Source organism: Symphodus melops (genome assembly GCF_947650265.1).
Source record: "Symphodus melops genome assembly, chromosome: 22".
NCBI classification, from domain to species: Eukaryota; Metazoa; Chordata; class Actinopteri; order Labriformes; family Labridae; genus Symphodus; species Symphodus melops.
The window spans coordinates 5,987,187-6,003,391 of record NC_136712.1 but is presented as its reverse complement, the minus strand read 5'-3'; the positions used below and the strand labels follow the sequence as shown (position 1 = coordinate 6,003,391).

The 16,205-nt window shown below is 42.8% G+C and overlaps 1 protein-coding gene across 2 annotated transcripts in view; it reads left to right on the top strand.

Annotated features, from left to right (window-relative positions):
• Positions 1–272: 272 nt before the first annotated feature.
• The window catches only part of sema3aa (sema domain, immunoglobulin domain (Ig), short basic domain, secreted, (semaphorin) 3Aa), a 30,659-nt gene continuing 14,726 nt past the window's right edge, over positions 273–16,205 (top strand). Inside the window, exons 1-3 of one of the 2 annotated variants that reach the window (XM_079335094.1) lie at positions 273–877; positions 13,692–13,852; positions 15,066–15,128. In XM_079335094.1, coding sequence (XP_079191220.1) covers positions 772–877; positions 13,692–13,852; positions 15,066–15,128 — 330 coding nt within the window. In that variant the 5' untranslated portion in view covers positions 273–771. Of the gene's footprint in view, positions 878–10,110; positions 10,336–13,691; positions 13,853–15,065; positions 15,129–16,205 lie in introns of those variants that run through there. The other variant, XM_079335095.1, reaches the window with a different exon arrangement.

Genomic DNA, 16,205 nt, shown 5'->3' with positions numbered 1-16,205 from the left:
GGTGACCTGCAAATCTACTGACCGCGACCGAGATGAGATGTCAAAAAAAATTGGAAAACTGATGACTAACAGAATAGGAAATAAAAGCGGAAAAGACAAAACTATATAAACCTCATGATCCACCATAATTCTACTCCACTTTACTTGTTTTCTTGTTATCCCGCCCCCCTCCTCTCTCTCTCTCTCTCTCTCTTGCGCTCTCTCAGCTGCTCTCCTCCCCTCCCCTCTCTTCCCGTGGATGGTGTCTCTCTCTCTCTCTCTTTCTGCCTCTCTCTCTCTGGCAGTCTGGTGGAGCCGCACACAAGGATTAGAGGGTTTGCTGTGAGTGTCTGCTCAAAGAGAAAGAAGCCAGAAACAGACAAAAAGAAAATACTTTCTAGAAAAGAATAGCTTTACTATTGTGGATAAGGGATCTGATTTACCTTTTTACACAGGCTCTCCTCTCAATCACGGCAATCTGAAGCCCTGCTGAGCCTTCACCTGGGTGAGAGAAGAGATAAACCAAAGGGACTATAAAGCCTGGACCTCCACACGGGGAGCCATGTGAGCAGCACTCTATCTCACACTACAGAGAATCCCCCCCCTAAAGGAGCAAGATTTTTTTCTTCTCTCCTGGAACCTCCACTTTCAGGGGAACGCTCCAGGCGTTGCGTACCCCAGCAGGAGACACTCATCTTTGGGGCACTGGTCAGGGTGTAAGTGCCTCCTCTCTCCCCCCCCCCCCCCCTTCCCCCTGGTCTGGAGGTTGGCCAGCAGCAGCACTCCAGCACCATGGATTACCTGTTTGGGATTGTAGTGCTGCTGTGCGGGGCGGTGCAGCCTGGAAGAGGTGATGAGCCTAAGCACAACGTACCCAGGCTAAAGCTGTCATACAAGGGTAAGCGCACTCTCGGCTCTCCCTTGTGTCTCCAGGTTATACGAGACCACTGTGGTTGCTTTTAAATGGCTTGTCGAGTTTCTTGCTCGCGGGTGCTCTTTTATGCCATGCTTTTCTTCTATTTCTCTGATTCTATTTCTGCCTGTGTCTCTCTTTCATTCAGTCTTTCTCCTTCTTGGTCAGCGCACACTGCATCTTACTCCCTGCTGCCTAACCTCCCGTATTCTTCTCTCTTTCATTAACTCACTCCTTCCCTCGCACTCACTCTCAGAATCCACTATTCTTCTTACAAATAGTTAGATTGGTTCCATATGCTGACGAAAAAAAGGCTCTAGCCTTGACTTAAATGTATATTTTGGCCACTGAACCAATTTTCCCCTTCTTATAGCGCTGCCCCGCTCTGTTAAGTGCTCAGAACCGGTGTTCGTCTCTGTTTTCATGGCTTCTGTCCCAAAAAGTCAGCTTCAGTCATGACACAGAGTCTTTCTTTAAGGGACCATGCACGTTTCACAACTTCTCATTACTCGAGACCAAATGGATCCAACAGTGGTACAGTTTTATTTATTTAAATGGAAGCCATAAATGCATGCTTATTTAATATGTATGCTTTAAATATTTTTTTTTCCCCCAGTAGAATGCATTGGTAGAAAATGAGAGGGAGTTTCTGGTGTGTTTTTTATTTTGTGCACGTGTAAGTTTTTGACTTGTACAAGCAAACATATTATTCCCTCTCCTGTGTTATTTTGAGGGGAGACTGCGGAGCGCCGGCTCTTCCTCTCCTCGTCCTCCTCCTCCCTCCCTCTCTCTCTCTCTCTCTCTCTCTCTCTCTCTCTCTCTCTCTCTCTCTCTCTCTCTTTCTGTCTTGACTCCTCTCTCACACCCTACACTAAATCAGGGTCTTTATTTTAGCACTTTTCATCTACGCTAGAAATAACTGGCAACATTTTTGACATATTTAGGGAAGCTTTTTTTTTTTCCCTCTGTAATGTCAGTGATGGTTGACTATTGTGGCTCTTTGTCCGAAAACATGAAGCAAAGTATACGGCTGAGAGTGTGCTCCCTTGATTCTTTATTTTAGTCCTGCCTCTCTCGTAAAACGTGCTCTCTGGAAACGGGTTGATCTGCCTTCGCTGTGCAGCCGAAAAACACGAGCGTGTGGTTGACTGTCACCCAGAGCTTTGGCTCCTCGGACAATTTTAATCTATCTTGAGAGAACATCAGATTCTTTACTTTTTGAAGGGGACGATATGACATTTGTCAGTTACATTTATTTTCTATCTTTAGCTGAGACGTTTGGCGTAACTTGTGTTTAGAGGCCTACTATATCACATGCCTTATATTTTAGCTGGAGTGCAAGTTGTAATTGTGGTGTAGTATATTTTCTTTTATCACCCTTTCAATTTCAGAGTGTGTGTGGTGATTGTTTATATTTTAGATCTAGAGTCAAAATGCATGTGACTTTAAGCTTTAGCTTTAAGCTTTAATTTTAGGCGTTTCTAATGATGACGCTGGATTTTGTGCCCCTCAGATCCCCGCGTCACATTTTAAAAAGTGATGACATACATTTACCAGGGCATCAACAAATACCTGGAATGAATCACAGTTGAACCTTCCTGAACTTAAACATCCCATGGGCTCTATTATGTCAGTTCACACCAAACAGGAGCCTCAAGCATGATGGATAAATGTCATCCCTCCTTTACTCAGCCATCTGTTAAAAGAATGCAAATATCGTTCCCTCCTGCCCCCCTTTTGTGATCGTCTGCTGTTCAGTCTGACAAGAGAACACGTTGCCGACAACAACACCAGACAAGAGATATGTCATCGAGCATCAAAGTCTGTATTGAGCGACTGTACAAGTGATGGATGTGGATCGTAAAAATCAGCAGGCCATGTCTGCTGGGAAACTCGCTGTCATGAAAGATGTACTTTTGTGTATGTACAGTTATTTTTGCTAAAAGTACATCAAAGCCTTGCTGTTTGTATGCGTGTGTGTGTGTGTGTGTATGTGTGTGTGTGTGTTCTTACCACGTTGGGTGTGAGGACTCAACACCATCTCTTGTGATTTCTTCTCCTTAGACTGTAAGTGGTGTCTCTGTGTGTTGGGTTTTTGTGTTTTTCGTGAGGCAAGAATGTGTCAGGTCTGGCTTTGCACTCATATAATTAGACACCTGGTTTGTGCGTGGGGCCGTGCATGTCGGCATGAACTCGCAAAATCTGCATATTCTATTGTGCTGTTGATTCTGGGTTTATATATTTATATGGTCACCAACTGCTGTAAGTCTGCTGTTTTTTTTAAATTTTTATCCACTTGAAGGATTTTTATCCTTTTTTCTTGGTAGCATGTCGCCAATATCAATATCAGCCACAGGTACAGATATGTATTACCCACTGTTAGCTTGTTATATTGTTGAGTGTGTATTCCCTTTTGAGTGACTGGATATAGGGCGTACAGTAAAGTAGTTCCCATCTTGACATTAGTAGTTTTGGCATCTGTTTTTGTATGGTATGGCTGATATTAGCACTATTAATAATAATAATAATAATAATAATATCGGCCCTATATACCGCCTCAAACCATCAGATAAATGTTTGTGCTTTGGAATGAGTGCTTCTATGCTTTTCTGTGATCACCAGCTGTTGTTGGCTTGACCAGTTGTTTGAGGCTGTATCAGCTTTGCCGTCTTTGCACATGGGGTCGTGTAATGGTGGTCTGATACTGTGACTGGTTGTATACCAGCACCAACAACAGCATCGATTTTGTGTGGCCAATAATATCTGCATCTGAATCGATACCAATACCCCACCCCCCTTCCCCCCCCAGAATTTTTTTTTAATTTTAATTTTTTTCAAAAGGTTGCCCCTTATGGACCGATGCGTAAGTCTAGATTTTGGTACATTAATCCTTTATGTCCATTATTTCCCCCTCAGTTGTATGGGAACTTCTCTAGTGTAGAGGCATCAGAGTGTTTTGTTTGCTCTTTGTGTGCCCCACTAGTATCTTTTGCCTGTGCTTATGTCGCGTCCCCACAGGTGTTTGATGGTTTTCTTGATGCCTGTCAGGGGGACGAGTCTCAGTCAACACCCACGATGAAAGAGATGGAGATACCGTGGGGGCGCCTGCTGAGGGGGGGGAGGAGAATGTCTTTTAATGAAGGAAAAGCTGGCAGACACACAGCAGACGGAAGGGAGGCAGGTCGTTAAGTGAAGTGTCGCTCATCCCCTCTCCCTTTGCATGGTAATTTAGTCAAATAAACCACAAGGAGGAATCCTCCTGGGAAGGACAGTCAAACAAGCATCGAGCCCTTGAGTGAGTCGATCAGGTGTATGACAGTTCCAAAACAAGGAGGGCCCGGGGTTTTGGGAAAGTCAAATAAACACTAACCATCTGAGCAAGAACCCATGAAATCGGCCTTAAATGAGCGCTGATGACACGCATCAAGGGACCCGTTAGTCAAGGGGAAAAAAAGTGATCTTCTTCTGCCAGAAAGGACGGTTGAACAACTGCAGAGTGAGCACTTTGAAAGGTAGAACAACTGAGAAATGGCGGCAGGTAGAGAAAATGACCTCCCATGGGACGGCTGGCGCAGCAAGTGAAGAGTAAATGATTTCCCTCTGGGGTCAGTTCGACAGTCAGTTAAAAGGATCTGGCTTTATGGGGACAGAAGTATGATCACTGAAGTTAATGATTTTCTCTTCTCCTTCAGACTAGAATAGCTCTTACTGTTCTCGAATAGTCACATAAAGAGAGGGAGACTTAAGGTGAAACTCAAGTCCAGGGAACAATGTTCTGGCTTAGCATTAGCACACACACGAGCGATATTAATACCAGATGATCAGAAAGCGGATATGTTCGAACACAAAGTGGGACGAGTTACAGAAAACTGATTTCTAACTAAAAGTGACTCACCATCTTCTTAAGTACCTTTCAAAGAACATCTTATCAACTCATTGAAATCTGAGGTCGCAGTACTTTACAGTATATATATGGCACAACTGAAACCTTTCAATACTGTTACTTCACTTGGCCAATACTGCAACCATATAAGGATATATAAATGATACACTCCCATGGATCAATGCATAGCTGCACACAAATCAAATTCCTGAAAACAAACTGTGCCGCAGTCTTCCACTCTGCAATGATCCATCAGGAGAAACACTGACCCCCTTAGGTCACTCGATGCCCCTGCACTACACGTTTGACTACAAGGAGTTCGATCAATCAAACTGCTCAACTCAACCCTATTGTGATGCCCAGGAAGGAGCCAGCGTGCAGCTCTTTAAAACTTTAAAAGACTCGATAAACAACCTGATAATTACCCTTCGCATGGCTAATTATGGAGCCTGCTGTATGACCTCCTCATGCCACGGCAGCCGCCCCTCGCAGGCTGGCTTGATGGGTGGAACTAGGGAGGGAAGATGCCGGGAGCAAGACTGAGACAGAGACAGGGAATCTAGATTTGGCCTGCAACCATTTAAAATAGACACTTGGTGTGGAACCGCACTCCACACAGTCTGGACTCGGCCCCATAATGAGCCCTGCTAGTGTGTACATGTGTGCTTGTGTGTGGGCGTAAACATCCCTTTTTGCGGCTGTTTGCATGTGTGTGTTGGTTTATCAGTGTGTCCTATTCATTCTTTATAAGTGAATGAGCTTTCAGTCTCCCTCTCTTCTTCTCCGTGTTGTATTCTGCGGGCTCTGGCTGACAGAGCGGATGTAGATAATTATAAGGTGTTCTCCCAACGCGCCAACTTTGGAGATGTCTGCCTCCATCTCCTCGGTTTCTCATCGTTCTTCTCTCTCTCTCTCTCTCTCTCTCCCCCCTCTTTTTCCTCCCTGTTCTGTGGCTTGGTCGCATCTCAAGGAACCACAACACCACAGACCCTAAGTACAATCTTCATGTAGGTTGTCTGTGTGTGTGCTTCTTTTCTGTATGCTGGTCTCCTGTTCCTGTCTCTTTGATTGCAGTTGATAGCGTTTTTTCAGCTCCATTTTATAGACACACACACACGCACGCACGCACGCACACACACACAGACTGAACTACCCTCATCTTTTCCACATTCCACATTCCAGTTGTAGAAGCCACTGTTTCGAAGTGGTTTTTGCCTTCTACTAACCCCCCCCAAAAAAAACATTACATTTTCTTAACCTGACTCACAAACTTGAGTGACCACATTTTTCTGAATGCTCACAAGCCGTCACACATGTCCACAAGTTGAAAGCAGGAATACTGAAATGAGTGCTTGTAAGTATTTGTGTCAACACTCATTGCACTGAAGATAATTGTGCATTGAGTCAAACGCGCTTGCTAAACAAAAAGCCATTCATCATTGCACAGAGAAATCTGTCTCTTGTTTCACTTAGTGTATCTTAGAGAGTGTAGTGCTAATCTTTATTATCGTACTGCATGCAGTTTAAGCTAATATATGAATGTGAAAGGAGCAATTAGAATGTATTATCCATGTAGTAAACTTTTTTTTTTAAAGTGTCATTTGCTCTCGAAGATTTATATTTTAAGGAAAATGATTTTCAAAAACAGTCTGGATGTGTGCTGCTCTAAGCCAAAATAAGACGTGGTGTCAGCGCAGTATGTTTGCTCAAAGATTAATGAGTCTGCACGCAGCATTTGCAGTGTACATTTTTCCCCGTGTGTACATAAGCAATGTACGGACATGCATGCAGGGAAAAATATCCTGTTTCTTTGCATCTGTGTTCGGGATAGAGGCTTGGGTTACAGCGTGGCGCAGATTGCTGGAGCGCGAGTCTGAATGGGTCCCGCCACCTGCTAAGTCTTGTCAGTCAGATGGAGAAAGGATGCACCATTCAGTCTGAGCAGAGTCGTGTTACAAATGAGGGGGACATCTCTGCAGAAAGACCGACTTCAGGACCGATAGACTGCAAACAGACAAAGACAAGGGGAGCGGCAGGAAAACATCAGTGTGGATTTCGTAACGTTTCTTTGCGCAGGATTGATGTTATAAGGATTTGCAGAGATGTGTTATGATTACAGATGCTGTCTGCGATTTGAATCTACCATTCTTCAAGATTTTAATGTCAAAATGTCGGGTCCAGTTGAAGTAAAAGTCCCTCAAAAACCCCAGTCATTTAACACTTCATTTGCTCCCTTTTCTGTGTTACTCCCTCTCCCTCCCATAAATGTCAGAAGCAGCTTGTTTAATGAGGAAGATTTTGAAAACACTTAAGCTCTAATGTCGTAATTTACATTGCAACATTGGGAAATTTGGGGAAAATAACATAAATCTCCCTTCTTCTTTTTTTTTTAGCACTTTGGGTTTTAATGAATCCTGCAGCATTTTCGAGCAATGCCATAAAATCCTGACACTGTTTATTTATGACATGAAGCCTTGTTTTCGAACACTAGGTTTGTAAATAAGGGTCTGCAGAGCTGGAATGTGCATCTTCTGCTGTGGATTTGTGTTCCTGGTCTCTGTCGCATCAGTTTGCCCGAGACACGTTCAGATCTGTAGCCCTGCCTCATTAATTTCTAATACATTGGCAGGGCTGACATTCAGCTACACGGTACAAGCTGACAGGCTGCACTAACAGGCAGTGGCTCCAGACACGACCACGCTAACCACAGCCTGGTTCCTCTCAGAGTCCATCCATCAAACCGCCTTGCATAGCACCGTCTCTGTCTCGCTGCACAGCTTTGCAGAGGAGTGAAACTGTGATTTGTGTGCCACATTTTTGCCTGCTTGTACATAATCAAACAAGTCTGTGTCTGGCTTTATTTGCATGCAAAAGTGATTGTTAGTGTTTGTGTATTTTCTTTCTTCAAAAGTAATACGAACAGAGGGAGGCAGCGCTGCCTGATTGCACTATGAGCATGCTGTGTCTCTCTGCAATGAGCATGGCCGGGCCTCTCACCGTCTGTGGTCATAAACCACTCTCTGTGGTCCAGCCGCGCCATGACAGTCAGAGACGCACACTAATGTAATGTTTCCACAACGAACCGCTTTTTGTCTCTGCATTTAGTGCATTTTTTCTTTTTCTCATGGGCTCATGTGTCCGCCTTAGTTTGTTCCCATTATCCTTGATTTTTTTTTTTTTGTGCACCTACTTTTACTTTCATTATCTTGCTTTCTGTGCTTTTTTTCCTCCCGTGTCCTCACTCTGTGTTTCTTCTTTCGAGGGAAAAAACAGGAATGCCCTGTGGTGATGAGGAAGTCTAGCATTTTGGTTGAGAGAAATGAATGGTGCTGCATGAAATTCAACACATACTTAGACTACACATATAGATTCAGTGTGGTTTTGGATGTGGTTAGGTCTTCCTTGTTACTCCCTATGATACATATCCTATGGTTGAGCATTCTCATATTCACAGGACAGAATATGGTATTTAAATGCCCCATAAGACACGGTACTTGACTGTATATTATAGCTGTGAGTCAGTTTGGTTTAGAAATAGAAAATTAAGTTTCTATTTCAACTTCAGTGGTATTTTGAAGAGCTGGAATCAAAGAAAATACACTCATCTTTATGGCTTAAACAGCAAACTTCTCACATAGTGTTGTCATAAAAAAATCAATCAACACACTTTGATGTAGCTCCTCTTAATTGTAGACTGTAAAGCGCTCTGTTTAAAGCAGCATATTTCCTGTCAGAGCTGTCACTAAACTACACCTGAATGGTGCCCAGGTTGTGTTATACAGATGGTCACCATGGAAACCAACCCACACCTGCTACTGTGCTTAGAAAGGGAGAGAAAGGGAGCGAGAGAGGTGAACTTTTGAGGCATGTGTGGATATCCTTGAGCTTAGGATAATATTTGAACACTTTGTTAAGCAAAGCTCTCTGCAAATTTCCACAAGACGGCTCCGCAGTCTCTGCTTCTTCTTCTTCTTCTTTTTTTCTTCTTCTTCTCCCCTGACACCTGCGTTCTGTGGCCGAGGCCGTCATGAGAGCAGCAGAGAACGATCGCCGCGCCACACACGTAGAAAAAAGAAAGCAGTGGAAGGCTGGGCTGAGAAAGACGGAGAGACTGACGTGCCAAAACCAAACCTCTGGAGATATAATAGGACTGTGTCTTTGGTTTTCTAAAGCTATCCCTGTATTTAAAAGATAAACATGTGTAATTCTCTGCGCCAGCTTCTTTTGAGCTGCCATTTTTCTTTTCAAAACCATCTCTTTTTTTTTTTTTTTCTCCCTCCTCTGCTCGTCAACAGAGTCGCTCTTTAGTAAAACACAGACAGATTCTCTGGCAAACCACAGAAGCACACCTGGAGGGTCTAAGTCACGCACCTTTTGCCAACAGCGGAAACAAAAGAAAGCTGTGTCAACAAAAGGAAATTAACAAGCAAAATGTGTCATTCAGACACATTTTTACATGTTGAAAACCCTTCCCCTCTTGTTAAGCCTTCACTTGTATATCTGAAACAAGATAAACACTCGAAATCTGCCGCTTTGGTTTAATAGAATATTATCCATATGTAGAATCTCAGTCAAGTGTTTTCCTCTGTCAGGCTTTTATCTTTCATGTCAGTCACACAGTGGTGCGGACACACATTCAGATAAACATTATTTAATGCCCTGTCGCCTTTCTTTCACGCAGTTTCATTATTCCACTATTGCGTGGCGTGTAGGCGTCAAAAACGCCCGCCTGTTCTGAGAATGGGGGAGTGAAGAGTACTCCACAGACAATTGCACTTGAATTTTGAATGTGGCTCTGTGTGTTGTGTTTTTTTTTTCCAGGGCTTTTTCAGACAAGAGGCAGGTTATTTTCCATAGCAGAGTACGGCAAATGATAATTTATTTGAATGAAATGCTTGTTTTTGTCAGTTTGAAGGGGTGTCCTTGATTATACAGTGTGTATGTTTGCGCATGGATACATGAAAATAAATGGGTTATGACTTCAATTTGATACGGGTTAACACAAATAACATGATAAAACTTCCAAAATTGAATCAAGGCAGTGATTTCACTGTATCTTTCCATGCACATAATGCACATGTCTGCAGAATTGCGTTTGTGTGTGTTTGCGCAGGCCGCAGTGTACGAGTGCGTGTATGTTAATGTGCTACAGACAGTGTGTGAGTGAAAAAGAGCAGACATGGGATGTGTAACCAGAGAAAGTGGGATAAAAGTAGGCAGCGTGGACTGAACAGAGTGTGTGTGTGTGTGTGTGTGTGTGTGTGTGTGTGTGTGTGTACCATGTGTGTGTTTGACGCGAGAGGAATGTGACGCACACACAAGTTTTTGTGTTTAACTGTATCCTGTGGCTCGTGTGTGAAGTGGAGGCCGCTCGCCTTGTGCACGCACACACACACGCAGGAGAGGAAGGGTTTCTGTGTGTCGCTGTGTGTGTCTGCTGAAAGGTCCAGGGCAAAAGGAGTGTGTTCGAGGTGGAAGCTGCTGAGTTTGCTCGCTGTTCCACTAGTTTTTGCTGCATAAGCAGAAATACTGATTGGATTACAAGTTAGTCGGGGAAGAAGTATGTGCAAGCGTGCGTATGTGTGTTTATGTGTGTGTTCAGGGAGAATTGATGCCGTGTAAACATGTAGGTCAATATGAATATAATATTCATGTCAGTTAAAGGGTGTGTTCCTGTGTGCCTTTTTAAAGCAGAGTGCAGTGTATTCAAGTCGAAACTGCTTTGTATTTGTTTGCATGTCTTATTGTGTTCACATGTTCACTCAGTGTGTTCCTGTATTTTGTATGAGCTCTGCTGTTCTGCGCTCTGCAGCGCGTCGTATCTGCCCGTGCTCTCCTTTCCAAACGACCGTGTCTGTGTTTGGGTTGGAGGTCCTTAAGGTGCTCACGCCCAGTTCCTCCAATTCTCCAAAACCGCAGTAGATCCCAGCTCAGATAAAACCTCTCTTGTGTGTATATTTGCGTGCGCTCGGGCCCACCTTGTCTTCGTCAGAGGCCGCCACGTGTTGAAATATGCGCGTGTGTTTTTTCTTCTCTGGCCCATCTGGGGTAAACCTTTCGTGACGGACCCTGAAGGCTGTGACTTTTGGACCACATTCCTTGCCTCCCGGCTATAGCTTCTGCCTCTGTGTTTCAGATTTTAATGGTTTGTTGAATATGAATCCATAATGCTGAAGAGCAATAGATGGAAATCTTCCCTTTTGTTTCCTACTTTCTTGTTTTGTTTGCCATTTGCTTTGCTGTTTGTTTTCTCTTCCCCAAAACGTTCTTTTTATTTATTTTTAAAATGTTTGAATAACCCCGAACTATTTATTTTTTCAGTTTCCCAGACTGGGCTTTTCTCAGTATCCATTTCTTTTCCTTTTTTTCCATTACTTCATCGTTGAAACATAAGAAGACCTCTTCTGGCATTTTATCGACTGGAAATCGCATTTCCTTACTTCCTCCTGTTTTATTTCCTGAACATGTAATACCGCGCCTGATTTGTTGAGATAAAAGGGGCTATTTGATTGGCTTCCATTTTCATACTTCAACATTTGTTGTATTGTAACCATAGTTGGACCAATGTGGCATCTTTTTTTTTTGTTGTAGCAGATTTACGAGTGTGCATCGAGGAAAAAGGATACCTACACACACACACTGAAACCCTCACACATACGCTCAACCCATCTGTGGCATGCTACGAATATCTCACACAAACACACATCCACAGACCTCCATTCATGCCCACACCCACCCACCCAACCACCCACCCACTCCGTCTCTTCGGCCTCAAAACCGAAATCCAAGTGACGCAGATGAGCTGCAACGGTCTTTATTAGGTGCCGACTACTCCCTCTCACGGTTCCTCGTCCACCCCACTGGTACTCGATACACAGACGCGGTTGACACACCACTTCCTCCATCAATCCCCTCTTTTATGTAGACACAGATGTCCAAGATCTTACACAGTGTGAGTGGGCGCAGATGGCTCCTATAGCAGCCCGTCAATCAGAGCTCCATGGGGAGAGCAGAGAGATCACAATACACCGGACTGTGTGCAAGTGCGTGTGTACAAATTGATATAAAAATATACAGTTTGTACGGCACGGGTTCGCCTGTGCTGGCTTCTACATTGTGTGCCTGTATGTGTCTGTTTTATATTTGGTGACAGGGATGGTGATGGATGAAGCAGTGTGATGGCGAGGCTGATGTATTAGAGACTTGTACCTGTGGTTCAAATGAAAAACACATGTTACATCTCAAGTTGACTAACCGCAAGCCAGATGGTTTAGAGCTTAATTAATTTATGTTCAAATCAAATCAACATGTACTGTTGTGCATGAGGAAAGGAGAAAGTGTGTGATTACTAATATGACCTGTGTAAAACCTAATATACAAAAAAACAATTCAATCCCTAAACCCGAATAGTATGTTCCAAAACAATCAGGGACAGTTAATGACAAATGCAGGATTATGTTTTCCACAGTTTGATCACACATTTATCGTGAAATAATATTTTCATTCACTATCAATGATTACTTTGTTTAATTGTTCATAATGGTAAAGGGGAAGATATTTGTAAAGGCATGTGTTCGTGTTTTGATGATGACTAATTTGTAAACAGACGTCATAATGGAGGAGATTTTAATGCTGTTTTAATTATTGCTAATGCTTCATGCTCCATTTACAGCTTATCTTTCTACATTTGCTTGAGCCTGTTGTAATTAGACACACTTCTTAGAACCACCATATTAAAATCCAATTATTCAACAAAAAATTGCTTCAAATGCTAAAATATACAGCTAAACTTGAGATTTTTTATAACTGGAACTAGATAAGTATTTTGACTGTAAACTCTCTACTATCTGAAAAAAGGTTTAAAACACATGTTCACTCCATTGGCTTATGAAATGGTCATTTCAGCTCCTGTTGAATACAGAGCTCTGTATTCTGTCTGTGAATTAAATTAATTGACTGAAAGTGAATTAATTATTTAAGTTATTGGTTCATTTAACATTCAAGCGTCAGTGGTTACATCATAAACAATGTGACCGACCTGGGCTAGTTTTGTCTGACACTAACTTCAGTCATGGGGTTAACTTGGTTATGCTTCAGTTCTTTGTTAATGCAACACTACTGTTATTGTAACATCTGATGTCAGAGTTGAAGAAAGTCAACTTCAGTGATCAAACGTTAACGTCCTCAGTGTCCGGTCAGACTTCAGCCCTGATGTGAAGTCCTGCGCTGGTTTTCATTTAGCCTGACTTGCATATTATTGAGTCTGAACTTCAGGACTTTGCACACCTGAACAGAGCACAGCAAAGAAATCTATGTGCAGTCACACAATCTCCAAAGATGATTTACATAATAACCCATTTAAAGCTATATGCCACACACACACCCACACTCAAGCTTTCTTACTTACTTACTTACTTACTTACACAGTGTCTCCCCTGACCCTGACTCCATATGAATTATTCAACCAATCACACGGCTGAACAGTCTGAACTGTGTCCCTGATTGGGACACGCTGTGTTCATTTCAAGAGCCTCACGCAATACCTGAGTGACGCAGCTGTAAGTGTGTTCAAATTGTGTGTGGGAAAGCAATTAAAGAAAACATGAAAATGTCACTTGACTGTGGAGGCATGAACATTAATTTAGCTTTGAGGCAAAACATTTAAACCCTGTTTAATCTTTGTCAGACACTTTCTGGTCAATACTGTCTGATATATTCTTTTTTTGAAAAATATACAAAATTTGATCTAAAGGTTTCACTACATATTTTTTTTTCTTTTTACACATTTTTTTTTACACAAATTAAATATTTTCAGTGTTGTGTTTTGTTTATCAACCTTTAAATCTTCAGTCTGTCATTCCAAGACATTGTCGCCTATATATTCATCTCTAATTCTTCTTTCTTCTTCTCTTCCAGAGATGTTAGAATCCAGCAACCTTGTCACGTTCAACGGCTTGGCCAACAGCTCAAGCTACGACACTTTCCTACTGGACGAGGAGCGAGGGAGACTACTAGTTGGAGCTGAGGACCACATCTTCTCGTTCGACCTTGTCAACATCAACAGAGACCACAAACAGGTAAACAGTTTGCATACAGATGGGGTGTATAGTGTTTGACAGTTGAGTGCGGTCAGGGTCTTTTTACCCCAGTTGAAAGTTGTTATATGAGCTTTTCTGTTCTCCTTTCCCCCCGCTGCTCCCTCTGGAGTCCATTACACCGTCTCATTTTCCCCTCCCTTCATCCCTCCCACTGTCTGTCCTGGTCCAGACAGGCCAGTCCGTAATTCCATTATCCCACCTGGACTAGGTTAACAGTCTTTTTATCTGATTGGGCCTGCTATCATAGACACATAGGACCGACACAGACTTTCCTGCAGGCTGTAGAGTGCTGAGCAGGGGAGTGAAAGTGCTGAAAAATACATAGTCAATGCAGAGAGAGGGAGAAGGAGGCAGAGTGTCTATGAATTATTTTGCCCTTGGCTCGGATGTTCATTTTTCCCCCTCTTTACCTCGTTTGTTCTGATCTTTGCATCATTCTGAGATAAGGGCCCAAAAAGCAGTGATTAAGCAAATGTAATGTAATTACTCTGAAATGTGCAATGCAGATTCCCCCTGAGACGAAAACTCAGCTGATCCACCGGGGAGATAAACTCTGGGAGTAGAAAGAGAATGAAGAAGACGTGTGTGTGTGTGTGTGTGTGTGTATTTCATGGACACAACTAAATGTGCGCATGCTTCTGGAAACCTTTTCTTTGTCTCTCCATAACTGTGTGGCCACCAGCGAAAAAGTAGCATGTTAAAAAGTACAAGACAAACATATGTGGGGCCACAGATGGATTAGTCCAAAAGATGATACAAAGCCATCGTTTACTTCACAGTGAATTTTATCTCTTACAAATCAAAGTAGCCAAAGCCTTTTTCCTTTTCATTTTTAAATTTTAAAGCAAAACCATATGCTCAGGATTTCATTTTTTGAATGTCGAAATATGGATAAGTCTTTTATTTGCTTGTCACCAAATCCCCAGTCTTCTTCTTTTACTTCTTATCAGGCAACTTCCTATTTATCACATTCATGCACAGCACTGAGCGCGCGGACAGAATTATTTACGAGGAAGTGAGTAAACCAGGATATCCCAGTTAAAACATGCCATTTCCAAAAACATTCTCTGGAATTTCAAAAACCGTTTCATTTTTTTTCTGATTCACTGACTCACGTCCTCCGCTTGTTTCATGCCATGTAAATCTCTGCTTTCCACTTCCAGCATTGTATGACTGTCTCTTATTTGCACAGATTGCGTGGCCTGCCACCCCGTCCAAGAGGGACGAATGCAAGTGGGCCGGGAAAGACTTTGGGGTAAGTTCACGGTCATGATAGCATCATTATTTCGAGCTGTTCCCTACAATTTTTGCCTCCTATTGTTACACAAATTACAGATACAGCTGTCCTTCATAGTCCCATGTAATTCTCTGGAATGTTGTTTTGGTTGCAATAATGCAGCATGGAAGAAGCTGCTTTGATCCGGCACCAGCAGGAGTATAGGAGGAAGAAACTTGGCTCACAAAAATATGAGTTCAAAAATGATAAAAAAGATCCAAACTCTGATGCAGCACCACTGACGCCCACAACTCCACATACAGTATTCAAGACTATTGGTCAAAGTAAGGCGTACACTGCGTCTAAACCGTGCAAGGACATTGGGAGTATGTTTATTTGTGTGTCCCAGAGTGTGCCCATGTGCATATTTATGTGGGAGTACATTGTTTGCGATCTCCTTATCTGGCGCTGTATGTTAGCTCACATGTGCCATTCTGCAAAAGTTTACCGAACACACCACATGCCACCAGCCTTGTTTATGTGCAGTACCGCGTTTGTGTGTGTTATCTTTGCGTTGCTGTTTGCATAGGCCCTCTCTGTGCTGTATCTGATCTTAATTTCATGGCTGGATGAGTCCGGAGTGCAGCGGCTGCAGGGTTTTAGGATTATCCAGAATTACCTTGTCCCTCCAGCTCACCAGCGGCTTTTTAGGGATTCTCGCACAAACACAAAGCCACAACCACATAAGCATCACTACACCTTCGCTCCCTCTCTTAGTGCAGAGAGAATGTGTTCTGGCAGCACGAAATCACACATCGCAATGATGAGGTATGTGCGTGCTTGAAAATGTTTACTCTTGAAAATGAGGCGTTGAGAGCTGAGACGGCGTGGCCTTGATTAGGACATTACTAACATATCCAGAGATTCCGAAATGATGCATTTCTCTTCAACCACAATTTACGGCCACATAGAAAATTTAACAGCTGCCTCCCTCATAAATGCCTGATGACTGTATCATTCATGTTGGCAGGATGAGTGTAACTTTGCCCAGGCTGATGCATTTGATTCATTCAACAAAGACTCTGATGGCTGGATTCAAGGTTTTGTCAAAAGGAA